The sequence below is a fragment of the Buteo buteo genome, chromosome Z (assembly GCF_964188355.1).
Source record: "Buteo buteo chromosome Z, bButBut1.hap1.1, whole genome shotgun sequence".
In the NCBI taxonomy this organism is placed as follows: Eukaryota; Metazoa; Chordata; class Aves; order Accipitriformes; family Accipitridae; genus Buteo; species Buteo buteo.
Genome location: NC_134204.1, coordinates 11460035 through 11478672, shown reverse-complemented (window position 1 = coordinate 11478672; position 18638 = coordinate 11460035). Strand labels below are relative to the sequence as shown.

The window sequence follows — 18638 nt, the reverse complement described above, 5'->3', positions numbered from 1 at the left end:
CTAGTACTTTATTCACCCAGCCCACTGCCTCTCTTACATGCAGGATATGTTAGCAAACACACCACCTGAGCAGACACGGAGAGATTAAACATGTTACATGGGTTAAAACAAAAAGACAAATAGATGTGAAAGAGTCAAGAATTAAACCTTCATTTAAAGCACATCAAGCACAATGTTGCAAAGAAGTTCTGTGTCAGTGGAGCTGTCTGTGTCCACAGGGCAGTGGGGGTAGGTTTAGCCCAGTGGTACTTTTTCAGAAAATATGCAATCATTTTAATAAATGCAGCTTCACTGATCACTGAGGTATCACCTCTACATTTAGAAAAGCTCTGGTAACACTTTTGGGACAGCCGCACTCCACTGTCTACAACTTACTCTGTAAGCAGTCAGCGTTGAGCAAGTCTTGGCACTTCTCATGGCACTTGACTCCACATTCACCGCAGCGCATTCCCTGCCGTGCAATACCCCACAGCAGCCCCTCACATTCATAGCAGTAGGTTGGAGTTGTGGCTGTCCACACTTCAAAGTTGTGCGGCGTTGTACAAGAGATGGGGTAAATTAAGGCTTGCAAGGTCTTCTTATAGACATGAGATTTCTGAAAGGCAAGAGCACGCATAAACCAACATCCAGGGAAGGTGACTGAACCTATTTTTGCTGGTAAACACACGAGTTTTAAGGGAAAAGGCATGAGCAGTGCAATAAATCTACACATTTGTGGTAGCCAAATTTATCAAACTTTTACAAGCAGCAGCAGAGGACACCCTTCCAAAAATGTTTCTCAGGCGTTTAAAAAAGTGGAGGAGATGGAAGAAAAGAATTAAGGTTTGTGGATGAGGACTATCTTGCATAAAGCAAGTTTCACACACTGTCCCCCATGGTAGATAGCACAGAAGGAAATGGTAAGATTACATTTTTCAGGATCATATTGACACATTAAATGTTATTTTTTACATGTTTGGTTTCTTTAAACAAATTATACAAGAAGCTTTGCATTTATATTTTTAGACATCTCTGAAGCTGGCTCTGCATCCCAGAGAGCCAAATTCCCTTAATTTGCTTACTAAAAGTTAACAGGAGCCAAGCAACCCTCCCACTTACCAGCTCTTCATCTTTGAGAGATGTTCTAGTGGCCATTGCTGAGGTAATTCCGGCTTTCCGGGACTGAACCAGTGACTAAGAAGGAAAAAAGTTTGTTATTCACTACCAATATTCAGAAATGCACTGGCACTACATGCCCAGAGATGTGACCAAAGGGACTCTGTCACGCCAGACAACAAATCAACTGTCTATTACATTCAAGTTGGTTTCTTAAATGATAGCTCACATCTCAGAAGAGTCAAATGCGTACTCTAAAAGGTCTCCAACTTATTTCCATCTGCCCATAACCAGTATCAGTCTGGTAAATTTCTATCTGTTTCTCTGGTAAGAACTGTCAATGAAACCTGGGTTCACATCTCCACTTCTATGTTCTGGTAGCAATGGTAACTCTGCCATTGCATAAGGTCACTACATGATACTCACTCTTCTATATCTAACTTCATTCATATCCAAAAGGAGATTATTTAATCAGTTCTACAACACACGCCACACTCCCAAATGTGACAGGGAAGGGGTTGCAAATAAACAGGATAAAAAAAGAACAGAGTAGGTTGGGAGCACAGGTTTGAACGTGCTGGTGTATCACATTCATTGGCCATCACTAAACACAATGAACCACATTTTCCCCCCAGACTGCCTCTTTTGCATCATGCCAACATTAAACTCTGCAGCCTTAGGCAGCACAGGGCAGTGTCTTTGCAGCATCTCATACTGGCATACAAAGGATTTCTTCAGCAAGCCACTCTGGCTGGCTGAAGGCAGAGAAGGAAATTAAAGATAGCAAATCTGCTTTGAAATCATCAAACCCTATCAGAAACCTCAATTTACGCTCTATGCTGTTTGAAGACAGACTGAAAAAGTTCATTCCATCAGTGACTGAGCAGGACAGAGTGCTGGATATGCATGCACTGCAATACTGCAGGTTCAAGATATAAAGCAAAAAAGTGGAGGGAAAATAAGGTAAAATAATTTTTAGTTTCTAGTGAAGACTTTGTGGATAGTCTTTAGCTGCACTTACCATGGCCTGTGGAGAGAGAGGATGAAAGCATACAAAGGAATTAACACAAGTTAATGCCATTATTGGAAAGATTTAAGATACAAGCAGTTAGTAAGACACACATTAAGCTTCCCATGCATAAGCTGGCAGAGAGAATGGCATGCATCTTTTCACATGAATTACAGGATATGGAAACTTTGGTCTTTCAGCTGTTACAGCATTTCTCCCAAGTATGAAATCGCTACATGTACTGAACACAGCCAACAGAAAACCATTTGTCCCGCAGAAGCCTCATTTCACCGTATCACACAAGCATATGAAACTTGTCCTCATTACTCGCTGGTTCTCATGCTTCCTCAGTGCAGAAGCCTACTGGCAATATTGCAAATTGCTTTAAAAATCCAAGCACATATGCTCGTTTATCTATTCTCTGAAATTCCAACTTTCTGGTAAGTTGCCAAACCTCACATGGACATTATAACTTTCCCTGAAGTATGTGATTTTTAGGAAAACATTTAAAAATAAGGCAGGTCTAAAAATAATCAAATATTCTGTGTAGAACAAAAAGGAAAAAGACCATGAAAAATATCTTAATTCTGCCAAATGAATGAAACCATCTACAAAACCGTAGTGCTCACGCACTGAAATTTTTCCAAGCACAACTCCTAACCCTTTAGTGTAAGAATTAACTTAACAAAACAGGAAACCTTCAGCTTCTTGAAGTGACAATGAATGTTACCATACGTCAAAAAGTAAAGCCACTTGGACTGATGGCCATGTGGCAGAAGAACAACAAATCTCTTACCAGATCACTGACAAGTGGAATTGGCTTTTTTTTGCGTAGATCGGGCATGCTATCGATGCCGTACAGACCACCTGCAGGCCTGGAAATTGAGGGGAGGAAAAACAAAAAATTAAAAATCTCACCAGCAGTGACAGACAGTAAAGAGATGACCCAAAAACTTCCTTAAAACATCAGTCTCCTTGCTAATATCATATTCAAGAAGAATCAGTTCACTGCAAATGAAAATACTAAACAAAAGTTAACACACTGAAAAAAGGTCATTTTCCCATTCTCAGTTCTGGGGTCTGAGCTAACTCAGAGTAGGTTGGGCAGGTGCTTGCAGAGCACCCAGTGCTTCAGAGTCACTGCTGCCAGCGTGGTGGGTGAAGGCAGCCTTATCCCCACTGCTTCTGTGGGGCACAGAATTTGCAAAAATACTTACCCAATGGCAGAACCAGAGCTTCGTGGCAGTAACTCACACACAGCTTGGTCTGTGGTAATTAAGCCACATGCCTCTACTTTCAGAAGCACCTTTTGCTCCTTAGGAAGAGCTCGGTTTATAGTCTGCTATTGGCACTGAGCACCATGGCAGGAAAGACTTTGGAAACTTGAAGACATCCTGTCTCCAGTCTTTCTCCATCCCCTTTCTTTCCATTTAATTATGTTAGGGTTGGGGGGTTGAGCAGGGAGATGCTTTACTGGAGGAAGTAAAATCAGCCAGAAGATTATACTTAAGAAAGTGTAAAGTTAATGCTAAAAATGATTAAGTGTTTATCTTCTTCACACGCAATAATCCAGTCATTCCTGCCTGGTGACTGTGGTTGGAAGGGAGCATGTCAAAGCAGATCAGACAAGGGGCAGGATGCTGCTACCCATCATCTGATTATAGGCTAGAACATACTTAATCCTGGCCCTTGAGGTCCATATAATTATTGGGAAAAACCTCACATCTGAGGATAAGGGAGATTATTTTTATTTCTATAAAAGGGACCATTCGTGGTGCTCAGCGTTTCAAGCCATGCAGACCTCTACACACAAGAGCTGCCATTCACTGGTGGAAGTGGTGATGGAGCAAAAGAGCCATTACCCTAGCAACACTAGGAGCCTGACAAAATAAAACACTATAACCTGCTTCCTTCCCAATGAGACCAGCCTGGATAATTGTACCTGGATCCTGCCGTTCACTGGTAATACTACAGGGATGCAAGCCTGTGCTTGAAGGTCTGTTAATTCAGCTTAAAGGCCCCCAGTAAATCAAGTGCATTCATCTGTAAGGTCTTAAGATAATGCTTTTTGCTAAGGCTGGAAACTGAGCACACATTTCTCTGCTATTGTGCCTATCATATTCATCCTGAACTGCAGAACAGACCTGCAGTGTGACTCCCTCCCTGCAATGAACACCCAGTCCACCAAGCAAAGCTGACAGACCTTCTCAGTGTCTCACTCAAGTTCCCCAACTCCACATTGCTCTCATGCCTTGCTAACACTAAGAATATGATTCCAGAGACCTTTTTCTTGGCTACAGAGACTGTAAAGGAACCTTTTGCCTCTCTATCCTCAGCCATTTGTCTTCACCCCATACCATGCTGGCTTACACCTTTTTGCTGTTGCATGATAAACCCACTGGCATTTTTAACCTGCGTATTTTGCTGATTTGGTACACTGCACCCAGCTGAAATGCTTTAGGACACCACAACTACAGGAAAGAGGAGTATGGGACAAACTGTTCTTACTGCAATAAAAGACACACATGAGTCACCCTTTAAAGCAATTTAGGAAACCAAATTGCTACTACAAATTTGCACATGCCATGAAAATTTGGAGGCTGGTAAATGACAAGAGGCAACCTGCACCTCTCAGCAGGCAGGACCTACTCAACCCCTCTTTGAATACAGCCAAAAGTCAAAAAAACACCTGGGGTGACCAAACCTACATTATAGCAGACCATGCTCTAGGATGGACAAGGATGTCATGGCCTTGTACTAACAAGGCTGCATCAAAGAGGGAAACAGTCTACTATACACAAAAACATGCCATAGCACTCTAATGGTAAAATTGACTTTTTTGATGGGGTGTAGGAGGGTGACATGTCCGAGCCATGGCTGAGTTGACAGCTGCTGCTGGCTGAACAAGCCTGGTGGGAAGGTGAGCAGTCACGTATAACTGCGCGAACCGTGATGGCTCTGCATGCAGCATGAGTCACATTTGCACCGCAGCACTGAGGACGGCTCTCTGTGCTCCTACACAATGAACACAAACCACCCACAGTCAGCTGCAACAACTAGACCTCACAGCTGGGAATGGAAGACAAACTCGGACATGAGAAAGGTGGAGATTTACAGCAGTTAATTAAAACTCTTGGAATCTTTGGACAAGAATGAGAACAGTTTTCCAACACCGGAAATCCCTACAGTGAGGCTACATGGTGTTTTTACTAAAGGCTACCCTAATTTCCAATAGAGAATTCCAGAAAAACTTTTTGCCCAAGTGCAATTATTACAGTGCAATAATCCTTTCTGGCTTATTATAGAAAAATCTGACCCACCTCAAGAAATAAGAAATATCTGCATACACTGTTTATATTGTCAGAACTAAGAACAGTCTTACTGGGATCAAACATTGAATTTTGTCTGCTGCCCTAATGTTACAAACCCTTTCTGATACTAGCAATGCTGTTTTGGGGTAAAACAGGTGTCATAAAAGACTACCCAGATGATGCCAAGAGTTTCAGCATTATTTAAGTCACAATACAGCTTATTGGTAAGTTTTGGGTCAAAGACTTGTGTCAAATCACTTGAATTATGAAAGCATATGCAAAATAGAAAGGAAGAGTCTGTAAGCTGAAAAGATGCAACAAAATGGTCACAAGTAAAAATCCAGAGTCAATGATCCTGCTAAAAGGCAACTGTACAGCTGGGAGTTTACACTTCTTTTCTACATGATTTCCAATAATACTTTTATTTTTTCTAATTCAATTGGAAGGAAACTGTGATACTCTGACACTTCCCTGGAAAGAAAAACATTAAAATTGCATGTTTTATAAATTCAGGATGAGCCTAAACAAGTTATTGTGCTTGAGAAACATGTCTAGTTACAACCTGGTTTGTTGCAAAATATTTATGATAGACTGAGGTTTATGATAGAACCAGTTGTAAGCCAGACTGTCAGAGAACAATCATATTTGAAAGGTGCTTATATTTGCCACTGAAGAGAGGTATCCTGATACCTAGATAGTTACACACTCAGATGAGCTGCTTTTAGCTTGTTAATATTAAAAAAAAAAATTGAAAAACATTCAGCAACAATTCTTAATTTTCAAAATTATTCAGCTTGTTCTTTGAGCTACCTCAGTCTCTTTATTCAAGCACAATCTCTACTTTGCTTAACAAAATGACAAAGTTTGCACAGACAGAAGTACTTACAGTGCCTCAAATATGCACACTGTAGCTTTGTAATAGGGTAACTCTCCTCTGCAATGCATGTAACTTTTATAGCATTATTATGGAGTGCTGCATTGACGAGTGAATAGCATTTCTGTATGAGAAGATGATTTGCACTAATAAATAAAATATATAGATATATTACACCCAGAGACTGATCCATAATACCAACTGTACTTTTTTTTGAAGCTATCTCTCCAAAGCCAGAGCTCCCCAGACCGGGAGCTACTGTTCCATTATGCTAAAAATGCAAGTAGCTTGAAGCATGTATTCATCTTTTAATACAAGTTTTATCACACAGATGCTTCCATTAAATCTTGAAAATTTAAGCAAGCAAAGATGGTTTCCAATGACAGAAGATGATTACTTCTTTCAAAGGACACCGAAGGAAGAACTCCAAACATATAAATGGTTTAATACACTTTGTGGCTAATAAGCCACAACACGGCTAATGGTGGAATTAAAGGTTCACCACCCACAGCCACCTCTTCTGGAAATCCCTTGCATGTGGGGATACAGCGAATAAGCCAAACTTTTGTCAAAACTACATTAGCCAGACTGTTTTGTTGTATCTCACATAGAAAGGGAAGAAATTACAGACTAGAGCAAACATTGCCTTGAATTGACAAAACACATTTTTAGAGTATTTCAGGACTGTAGGTGTACTCTTCTTCCAGGCTGAGAAATCATTTCATGTGCGTGAACCAGTAAAATCAATACATTGTCTCCTTGTTAAAGCAGGAGAAGGTGCTGTTTATAGTTAAAATAAATCACTGTCTTCTGCTCCTGCTAATTGCCCGTTCTCCAGCAGCCTGCTCAGTGAAGTCCCAGGCTCCTTAGGAGAGCACGGGGTTGCTAGGCAGCTCCAGGCATCCACAGGTGTGGAGGATGCTTTGCAAGAATACCAACATCACAGAACAATGATGCCAAAAGCAGAAAGCCGAATAATGAAGCCTCCGATTTAACTTTGCATTTTATTAGGAAAGCTTCCTTCAGCAGTATGAGAATTAACTTACGTGTGTAGCAAGCCAACCTCTTGCTGAGATTTCAGGGCAAATCTGCTGCTACGTCAGCTCCTAATGAGTGCACCACCACCAAACCGTATTGCCCTAATGGTGTACAAGGCATGTAACCCAGCAGCTTGTAAAATGTGTCATTGCCTTTTTTTTTCCAGAGAGGATTCTAGGGAAGCTACCATGCTGGCACCTATTATGCAGGGTGTCATGCTGAAATTACACACAATCAGAATTTGGCTGCTTCGTTTGCTGTGAGTAGTGTGTTGTGGAGAGAACGCATGGCCTCTCACTCTCACCTGTGTAAAAGAGGCATGCTGAACACCGCTTTAAACATGACAAACTGCAATGATTTCCAGAGTTACTGCAGTTTTGACTACTACAATGACCACAGAAAACATTGCAAAGACAGACGACTTCTCCAAAGCTACTTTTTTCTTCTAAGAGCAAGACACAGCAATCTTTCTGAGCCACTCTCTCCCTTCACTGGTACCATCAGTGACTGATTCAGGAAAAAGGATTTCATCCAGACCACTCTGTGGTGCTCAGTAAGGATTATTTAATACTGCTGCCATAAGCACTGGCCACCATCGTGTTACAGATTATACATTGCAACTATAACCTTGTTCTTAACCACAGATCTCTTGAAGAGCTGCTCAGCCCACCTCCAGCTGTTTAAGAGGAGACTCTGAAATATAGAAGCAGCCTGGCCCTAAGTGAGGCATGACCACTTGATTATTCCTGAAAAACAGCCATTAAAAACATCAGAAGTGTTGTTTTTACTTAGGTTGAACTGCAGACCTTGAAGTACACTGCAATTATAAACACAGGGAAACAAGGTCTCAAAATACCACTTACCCTCCTTTGAGCCATGGTGGTTTTGACGGATCAGCCTCATCTTGACCCTTAAATGGGGAAAAGAACAATATGAGATTAGTTTCCAAAAACACCAGAAAAAGTATGCAGATTATATTCTGAGGAAATGATAACAGACCACACTGCATGCAGGTAAATGCATACAGAAACTCATTCAAGCACCTCCAGTGACCAACATGTCAGGACAAGTCATACAGACACAGACAGGCTATGTGATTTCATTGAACACCTAGGACTGGAACCTAAAGAGCCTGTTCAGTGCGCCTCCTCTTTCAAAAGGCAGTCTCGAAGACCAACTTGATTTTTTTTTTCCAAGCCAACAAAAACATGAGTTATTTGGAGAGCTCCTGTTACTACAAGTCACCACTTACGTGAACATGGTCATAATGAAGATGTCATAAATTAAAATCACCTGTATGAAATGCACAAATGACTGGTCAACAGGAAACTTTGTACAAAAACCTGTAAGCTTAGTTCATGCTCAAATGCAAAGACTCTTTAGCCCCCTTAGCAGAGAGCTCCCAGTGCACCTCCACTCATTCATATGCAAGTATTTAATTTCCAACCAGTGTCAAAGAAGGGCCATCATCTGCAAGATGACTGCAGGTGAACTGAGATCTCACAGTATGATGGAAAACACCACAGACAGCAAATAAGAAGATTCATATTAATGAATTCAAACCATGTCCTTATGTTCATATTAGGAGTGTATTTATAGAGCAATGTTTTGTTTCTTTGAAGATCTTCAGTGGACTGATTAGAGCTGAGAAGTGCTTAAACACTTGCAATGTAGGGGAAGATGGTTTACCTATAACTGGAAACCTCTTTGTTCCAGCTTCATACATTCTCCTGCACTCCCTGAAAGAAAAGCTGGTTTCAAACAGGACTAAGTAAGACACACTGCTAACAGCTAACACTCCAACCTCAGATAATTATGTCTGCCAAGAGTATAAAGAGGCTGCAACTTGCACACAGTGGAAAACAAAGTATTTCCAGCCATGGGACTCACAACCTGAGAATCATAAGAAAGTAAAGGAGTATCTGTCAGGAAATAACTCCAGTTTTATGCAAGATAAAAGAGACCAGCCCCAAAGAAAGGTTCTTTTTTTTTTTGTCCTGTGCTTTGGGTGAGCTGTGCAACATCAGATTGTTCATAGGTGACAGACAAGGTCTTCCAAGGAGAACAGAAATAACCAAGGAAAACAAGTTTCTATTTCAGGTCTCAACTTGTACAGCAGCAAAAGTCCAAACTTTTTATTTGTTAGTCCTACAACTCCAGGGCTAGGCAGATCTGAAGACTACATAATTTTTATTATTTTATTTTTAAACAGGCATGAACAACATGACATTATCCATAACTGAATGGACACTCCAGCTTTTCTACATGATTGCACAGGCCTGCAGAGCAGGCAGGAGCCCAGACCCACGGTCCAGCACAGGTGTACGTTTCCCCCACAGCCGGAGCAGCAGACCAGGCTCCAGGCTCCTGCAGGATGGATCGTACTCTATGCATCTCCACGCCAAGCTGTGCTTCCAAAATCCCTCAGCCTGAAACCTGCATTTCCTCTGGAGGGATCTGAATCAACTGCTGGTCAAGAGAGAAGATTTCATGAAGCAAATGCAACCAGATCCTTCAGAGCACACAAGGGACATCTCTACCTTTGCCTGTGAACACTTGGAAGAACTGTGGCTAGAAAGCAATCCTAAAACGGAACAACGTTTTATACTGGACTGAGCTTGACACCGGTCAGTTCAGCTGTACTGAATGACAGACAATGACAAACACAAACATGGCAACATTTACAGGCAAAAGGAATTAGTGTAACAGGGTTTTCAACCTGTTTATCTGAGAAACTCTGAATATAAACAACAAATATTTGAGACATTAACAGACCACGAATAGCATGGGCAATACTGCAGCTTGAAGACCACGGGAGCATCAAGAACTCTGTTTAGGGGAAGAAGATTGAGGGAAAACTGTTACCTAACTGACCAATAGCCACTTCCTACAGGCAATCACTACTCAAGACAGAACAGCCAGGAGTGTGGATGCAGGGATGGGCAGAAAGCATCATCAGGAAACAAATCTCCATCATATCCCAGATTTTAAGACATGCCAAGTAAAAACTGCTGAGAGTCCAGATAAACTGGACTTTTGCTCATTTATTATAAGTACTTTTGCCAAGCCTTTTAGACATGGAAATAAAAAGAAAAGAGAAGGGAAAGAGCTTCTGTAGGGTCAAGATTAAAAACCCTCTGGGTACAATAGCACAAAACAAAAGAAAAAGCTTTCAGTAAGTGACAATATTGATGCAGGGACAAGACAGGTGATGGCTGTGTGGAAACAGGAGTTATCACCTGCTGAAAGCAAAGCAAAGAGGTAATTTGCTCCAGACAGCAACCTCCCTGAGAAAATGCTGAGAGAACCAGCACCTGACATCCATCAAATGAGGGCTGAATCCTTGAGACTGTAGGAAAGCCAATGCAGTACCCACAGGTAAGGTGTGTGGGGGAAGGAGGGAAATGTGATCTAGACTAGTGTAGGATTATTATTGGCTTCAACAGCTTGAAAGGCTTCAGAGCAAACATGAAGGAGAGAATTAACATGGAGCCAATTGGAAAACAGGAAAAAAATACAATACAGGGCACACCATTTTTGAAAACATATTTTGTTTGACAAAGCAACCATTTTTCTTTAGACCATAAAATGAATTATCAACTGAATTTCATTTCAGCAAAGATGCAATGCAATTTTGATGCAATGCCACATGACATCAATGAGGCCGGATAAGCTGGGAAGGAGTAGGGAGCTTTAACGTGGGTAAACAAGTAACTGTAACTGAGCCAGTCATGGACAACGCAATAAGGAAGCTAGTGGGAGTAAGTAGGATCTGCTGATAAAATCTGCCAATGACAAACACAGGAGAACTATTGATACAGAACTCAGGTGCCCAATGGAAAGAACTGATGGCAGTGAAGATTGCAACAATGGAGGATTAAACATGGTACAAATGGCAAGGTCAGAGCCCCAAATCCTGCTATGAATTTGATTGCATACAAGTCATTCCTCAGTGGAGAAAAGCATGTGACAATGTACTTGAGTTCTAGTCATCACACTGGCCATGAGCCACTATGACACAGCCATGTAAGAAGAGAACATCATCCATAGAGTATCGCCAGTGAAAAGTCTCCACAGAACTAAAAGCATAAATACTTCTGTACTGTGCTGGCAAGACTCCTTCAGAAAGGCAGATACAATCTTTTTATTCTATATCAAAGTAAAAAGAATTCACAAAAGAAAGTGGCAAAAGTAGTATGAGGATGTAAACAGAATACTGTAGGTGCAGAATAGGACAGCTTGCTTACTCTAGCAAAGAGAACCTTTTTCTGTGCTTATTCAATAGACAGGAGAACATACCTCATGGAAGAAAAACTGTGGCTAAAGATAAACAGAGGATGAAAATTCAAAGGTGTCTAATGATGACAGTTCTATAGTAGCCCTTCAAAAGGAGAAGCAGACACCAAACCTAACAAGTTTTAAAGAAGGAAATTGGGTAGTTTATATATGAGGTAATGCCACAATATCATACAGTGGCAGAGGGCTGGCAGTCACCAAGAAGTTCTCTGCAGTCCCTTGTTGCACTGACATATGTAGTCAAAGAACCAGAATCTGCATTACCTACAAGTGTTAGCATGAGGATTAACAGTGTCCAGACACCTCCGGGAGTGCCAGTTAAACAACATAATCCATAGTTCACACCACTGTTGTGGGTAGGAACACTTCATATATTCCTCTTCCTTTAAAGAAGGCAAATGGCAGTGCTGTTTAGATGGATTTGCTGCAGCTGGGGAGTTTCCCACCCTCTGAAGGCAGCACTCGCACCAGGGCACAGGAGGGCTCCAGTAGCTGCTCTGGGTCTTGTCACCAGCTATGGATCTGCTTGAGTACAGCCCATGACAACAAGCCTGGCTCACTTAGAGCCTGGGCAAGCACACAAAACAACAGGCAGATGCGAAGAACACTGGAACAACTGTAAGAGTTTTTGGCATTGTCCTTCCCAAAACAAATAGGAGGGCAAAGGGAAAGTAGACATGTTTAACACCTAGACATCTGCATGCTGCATGTCACAAAGTGTTTTGCTGGCTTATGCTTCACTTCTCTGTACAGGTCTGTCACTTGACCTCTCCTTGAAAGCAGCCAGACCAGCCTGAATCTGAAATTTATTTTTTTTTAAATCTCCAGTAAGCACATAAAGCAGCACTGCAAAGATGGAGAAGCAAACATGTAAGCAAAACAGCCCACCACATCTCTATTCAATTTTTTTTTTTATTTCTGATGCTGATGGATAACAGTTTTACATCTGCTGTCCAGCAAATACCTTCAGCTGGGAAAGTGCTTGTCACCCCTAGTAATGTAGTATATTCGCTCACAGTAAAGCATGCTGCAATCAGTTGCTGAAAGGTTCTTCTCCAAGTAATTAAAGTTTCTTATCAACCAAGAACCAGTTAGCAAAATAATGCGAGTAACAGAGTAGCATAAATTTAATACCCTGGATTAAACAAGTCAACACACATGATCATTTAAGGCACAGTATTCAGTCACAGGGAAGGCAATGTTTGGTGAAGCCTAAAAAGGAAACTAATAGCAGTTTTGCTTACTCAGGAAAAGCACCAGCTAGGCTTACGAGTAATTTGAGATGTTATTTAACCAAGCTGCAATTTGTAAATTTCGCAATTTATCTCATGCGCAAGATGTTTTAACAGACAGAACAAACAATTACATACTTCTGTAGAAGAGAAAATCATAAAATGGACAGAGGCATAAAAAAAAAAATCACCAAGTCTCAAACAGCACAAGGAAAAGGAAGAACATCCCCAGATCTATTAGCCCTCTCCGTATAAATCCATCTCTCCACATGAAAGGCTTTCTAACAATGTAACTTTCCATCACTTTTAAGTACTGTGTCTAGCACATTATCCTCTTAGATAAAAAACAGATGTAAAACATGGAAAGCTGCTTTATTTAAACAGATAAGAAAGAAATCAATAATGACTTTTTATTTGTTTTGAAAATCATCCTAACTTGTTTTCAAATACCATGCTGCATTATTAAACCTCAAAGACCTCAACTTAGCTACAGATTAATCTGAATCAGGCTAAAACAAGGAGCAACTGTTTCGCTGTCTAAATTAAACTTCTAGTCATGCCTAATTACACCATTTCTTCAGGGGTATTAGCAGAATCAGACTGAACTAAATAATCCCAATTAAACTAATCGGTCATGTGGTTCAATGTCTTCATTGACTCAAGGATGCTACATTTTACATGGAATCCAAAGCTGCAACAAGCCAAGGGATTGTTTTAAATTCACTGTATTCTGCAACAGCATCAATTTAAATAATGACTGAAGAGCCCCAAAGGAAGCTCCTTCAATCTGATGTATCTTCCAGTATCGGTTTTCCAGCTGCCAGATGAGCAGCTTAAAGGAGGCTGCAGTGTTTTTGCACTGAAGCCAGAAGAGGACAGAATTTGATACCAATATTTGACATCAGGTATCTCTGCATTCCTGAAAAAGCATTAATGGACAGACATTTACCAGTAAGAATGAAACAAAACTACTGATACATGAGCCGATAAAGCTTAGAAATGCAAATTCATCAAACTCAAAGGATGAGATCGGCATGGAGGCCCAAAAGCCATGCAACATTCAGCCTACTCCAGGAAGCTGATTTAGCCCGATCATACATCCAAGGGAGAGGCAGAAGCACAGCAGGCACTGAATCCACACAGCATAGATTCAGGAAAATAAAACAGTTGAGAATCCAAGAGCCAGAAATTTCTCTACATGAGGTACAGTTGCAAATACAAACTAAGATGTTACAGAGCAGTCAACAAAAAAATTCTGCGGTTCCTCTTAGGAGGAAAGAGTTACCTGTTGCCCACAGGGTGATAAGCAGAGAGGCAACCGGTCCATGAGTGGAGAGGCAGTAGCTTTAAGTATTCAGGGAAAAGTCCTGCCCTTTCCAAGGGGCACACAGCCCTGTTTAAAGCTGAGTGCAGCCTGTAGCTAACTAAAAAGGCACAGGATCTGTAGCAGACACCTCCCAGCATCCATAGTCTTGCTTAATCTCAGTATTATAGCTCATAGAGGTACTTTTGACTTTAATTGCTGTAAGTGTACAAACCAGATAGAGATGGAATGAAATAAAACAACTGAGAAAAAAAGGAGGAAATTCTTGATTTAAACAAGATTAATAAAGAGGAAGACTGGAAAAGACAAACAATTTGTACTCTGCTAACGTGGTGCCTGTGCACGTTACACACACCCCACAGAGCACATACGGGAGATCACTCCAAGCATTCATGTTTTCCTCTTTGTACAAGGTAATACACACTGAACAGACTCTTAACTCATACACAGTGTTAACAATTCCTCTGACAACCATAACATGCTAAACTGAATCTCAGTGCCTCGGTGGGAGCAATTGGCTACATGAAGACAAGGCATGCACACACAGGAGTTTCAGAAAGAGAGGCTGGTTACAAGGGACAACATGTACAACCTGGAGCTCTCCTCTACCTCCTTCTGTGAAGAAAAAAAAGAGAAGGAGAGGAACAAAAGTTAATAGACCAGATTTCTGCCATGAGCTCTGTAAAATGATTTCAGAAAGTGGGGCAAACATTTGCCGCAAGTTGATAAAATATTTATGCAGTGGAGAGTTTTCCCATGTGCTTCCTGGGATGCACACCAGTTAATTAATCTCTACCAATTAATCTCGCGTTAAACCAATCAGATTTCATCCATAACTGCACATGCATCAGAACATATGCTTTTGAGAGCTGAGTTTTAGAGTTACAGTTCCTGTTTTATTAACTCAAGAATTTGAAGCAATCTTAATACAGAATTGGAGCTGCTATTTACCATACTGGAAAGTGAACCTGTATTTATTACAGAAAGGAACAGATTTGTTCTCCCTTTCCCCCAGACTGCATCCACTGCCTGCATCTGAAGCATCCCTCCTTCCCTCCTTGCTCCCTGTACATTTTGCCCGTTATGGGGAAACTGGTAGCTCCCACGGAACACATTTTGCTTTTGCAAATACCATAATGCAGAGATATTTTCTGGTTTTATAAATCTAGGCAATTCTCCTCCAAGAAAAAAATCCAGAAGCCTCCTACACTAAATCTCATGTTTATGGATAGGCAATTTCAAGGCTAGTAAAGTTATAGGACAGTCATACTCAAAACTTCCGGTACAGACATGGTATTTTTTTAAGTCTTCCAATCAAATAATTCTGTATCTGCAGAAGAGAATCATATTACTCATTTGCGTATGGAAGATGGAGGGGAAGGAATATCTTCATGGCAACAAGAGCCACTCAAATTGGTTTAAAAGCTAAAATAGTTTTCAGAGTTACTGTCTGTATGGGTGTAATTACACACATGCAATCACTAAGACAGGAAAATAGAGAAGCTATTTTAACTCAATCACTAAGGAGAAGTCAAATTACTTTAGCAAATGAAGTGCTGGATTGTAGCTAAAATAAAAACCCTACTTTCCACCTTAAGACATGCCTGCATGGATCCTCATCAGGGAGGAAAGCCTCTGAACCACCCTGCAGGCCTCTCCGTGAGCACATGGAGGAGAAAATGAAAGCGGCAGGATGCTGCTGTCCTCTGCATAACAGGAGCGCCATGTTTTGACAGTCAGCTCTGCACAGACCTGCCGACCTGGAAAAACTGAGGAAACTTGGGGTCCATCCCAGACTCTGATAGGAACATACTTTTTTAGGCACAGATACTTCTGACTGTTCTCCTCTAAAGTGATTTTCTATGTCATCCTCCTGCCTATCCTGGTTTATTAAGCAAAACCTTCTCACCTAGACAGACTCAATTCCACTTCAAGTCCTCTGGTTTTGTCCTTCTTTTTCCACAGTCACCCCAAACCCTTCAAACTCGAGCCCAATCTCTCCTGACTTGGTCACTGGGGTTGTTTCAGTGTGTCCCAGGCAGATCCAGACTTTCCTCATTCCTGGGTTTTCAACTCGTTTGTATTTGAACCCGATTCCTTCCTGATGTCTCCTGTGAAGTCTCTGAGCGCAGAAGATGTGGAAGACATGGACTTGGGTCCCCTCTCAGGTCTGCCATGGCTCTCAGTCATGCCAAGCAGGGAAAGCCCTGCTTTAGCCCCCAGCTGGAAAACACTGAGGACAGATGGAGTCTCTGGCAGCACAACAGCTCAACTGTAGCAAGCTACCAGTGAGCATATGCAAACTACACATTTTTCAAAAGCTTATTCACTTCACTCTCTTGGGGTTGATTTTCCACAGAAAAACCCTTGACACAGACTAGCACTGCCAAATTTTAAGGCCTGAGGGCACTGGAGCTTCTCAAATTTAGGTCAAACTTATTTTTATACAAACACAAGGCAATAAATCTTGCATTAGACTCACTTTCAGGAAAAAGAAGAAAAAAAAAAAGAAGGATTATTTTGGCTTAAATTTCATACATATCTTTGATTTCTGAGCCCCTTCAGTTTAAAGCTGTTAAGGACAGTTTCAGGCCAAATATAAAGTTTGGCAAAGCTCTGAGCAACTGCAGACAAAGATTTAAAATCTTCTGATTATGTCTCATTAGAGCAGGTGTGCTCAGAGCATCATCAACAGTGACTAACTTGGTTAAACCCCAAACACAGAATTCTTTCACCATTCCACTTTTGAGCAGTCAACATATATCTACAAAACCCTCTACCATTTCAGGGCTTTTTTTAAAGATACACAAAGTCAAACTAACTTCACCTTCACTTATGCTTTTTTTTTGCTTTTTCTCAAACTAAAATTTAAAAGCTTGCTCAGATTTTCAAGGGATATTTTATTTTTTTCTCTTTTGACTTCAAATTAAACACAACAATTATTTACTTCATCTGCCAAGTTCTAAACTGTTCCAGTAATTTGCATCTGCGTACAACTATAAATAATTTAAACCTTTATGCCAGTGCATCATCTCTGATTCACCAAAACACACAGATTTACCAACACATTCAAATTTATCATCCATTCCTTTGCTGCAGACTACTGCCAAACACATTTAATAAAATACCTTGCACTGAACTTTCAAGCAGGCATGAGTAATATAGTGGTTCAGGCTCAGAACCAAAAAGCCAGCAGGCAGAACTGGGTTTTTAGTGGACCTGACCCAGTAACTTAAAAGCCCATTAAGAACAAATTATATTTTTAAAGTAAGACATAAACACTCATCTGCAGCTGGGAAAAAAAGCAAACCAACAACCTTTCATTGCATTCTGAGTATGATGCTTTTTCCAAAGGAAAAAAAAAAGACCTTGGCTCAAACTTACTTTGAGTACAGCAAAGAAACACATGAAACTGTTGCTTCACTTTCTCAGAAAATGCATGTGAAGCAACAACCCTATTTCAAACTGAGTAAGTATATGATTAATTTTGCCCTGCTCTACAGACTCTGGCAATACTGTCATCCCCTTCTCTCGCTCTGGTTACTGCCAAGAGGTTATTCAGCCACTGCTTCCTTGCCCACTTACTCTGTCCTGTGCCAGCACTGCTGCTTTGGTTTAAGTCCCTCAACCTCCACTCCAGACAGGCATCCTCTTCCCTTCCCAGCAACACTGCCTTGTTCTGGTGGTCTGGGCTGCTTTGCTTCCTGACATTTCCTCCAGCATTTTTTCCAAGTTCTCTCCCTTTTCTCATCCCTTATCTACTACCTATGATTCCTTAAGACTCATCCTGTCTCTCAGAGCACATTTCCTATATCATGATTTCATCACATCCTTATAACTTCAGTTGTCATGTCTACCATATAGATACGCCTTTACATGAGTGTCCCACAAGCATGACCTCTGTCACATCACTAGATGATGTTCAGGAGAACTGAACCACGGAGGGTCAGGAATGCCAATCCACCCCAGAGCCAGGTCTAAGCTACCAAAGTCCAGCTGTGATCCCCCTCCTCCGTAACTGTTTTGGCTACTTCTCGCCTTGTGAACATGTCTCTACTGCTCAAACTGTGCTGAGATGAGCAGCCTCCTCTCACATGCACTGTGGCAAATGCTAATTCAAACCACTGTCTGTTCCCTCATGTCCTAAAATTAGGACACATGACCAGGACTTGAGCACTACACAAACACTACAAAAAAAAAAAAAAAAAAAAAAAAAAAAGGAAAAGAATGAACAGAAAATGAAAATAACTTTCTGAATTAAAAATAAATAAATCTGTTTCATCTGTATTATCTATATTTTAGTAATCTAAACATTCCCTTGAAACTCAAAAAATACATATGTATCTGTGCCAAGCCTGCTAACAAATCCTAGTGTTTCCCTCATTAAAAACCTATTGTTTGAATCAGCTCTATACTAAGGACCTAGTACAAAATACGAAAGTGAAGAGCCAATTACAAA

The 18638-nt window shown here is 40.9% G+C and overlaps 1 protein-coding gene across 4 annotated transcripts in view; it reads right to left on the bottom strand.

Moving 5' to 3' along the window:
• Positions 1 to 18638, bottom strand: part of UNC13B (unc-13 homolog B) — a 221518-nt gene that overhangs the window by 83647 nt on the left and 119233 nt on the right. For all 4 annotated transcript variants that reach the window (XM_075019433.1, XM_075019434.1, XM_075019436.1 and 1 more), the window contains 4 exons: positions 8191 to 8237; positions 2901 to 2979; positions 1099 to 1173; positions 376 to 595 (listed from right to left, as the gene is read on the bottom strand). In XM_075019433.1, coding sequence (XP_074875534.1) covers positions 376 to 595; positions 1099 to 1173; positions 2901 to 2979; positions 8191 to 8237 — 421 coding nt within the window. The remainder of the gene's footprint in view (positions 1 to 375; positions 596 to 1098; positions 1174 to 2900; positions 2980 to 8190; positions 8238 to 18638) is intronic.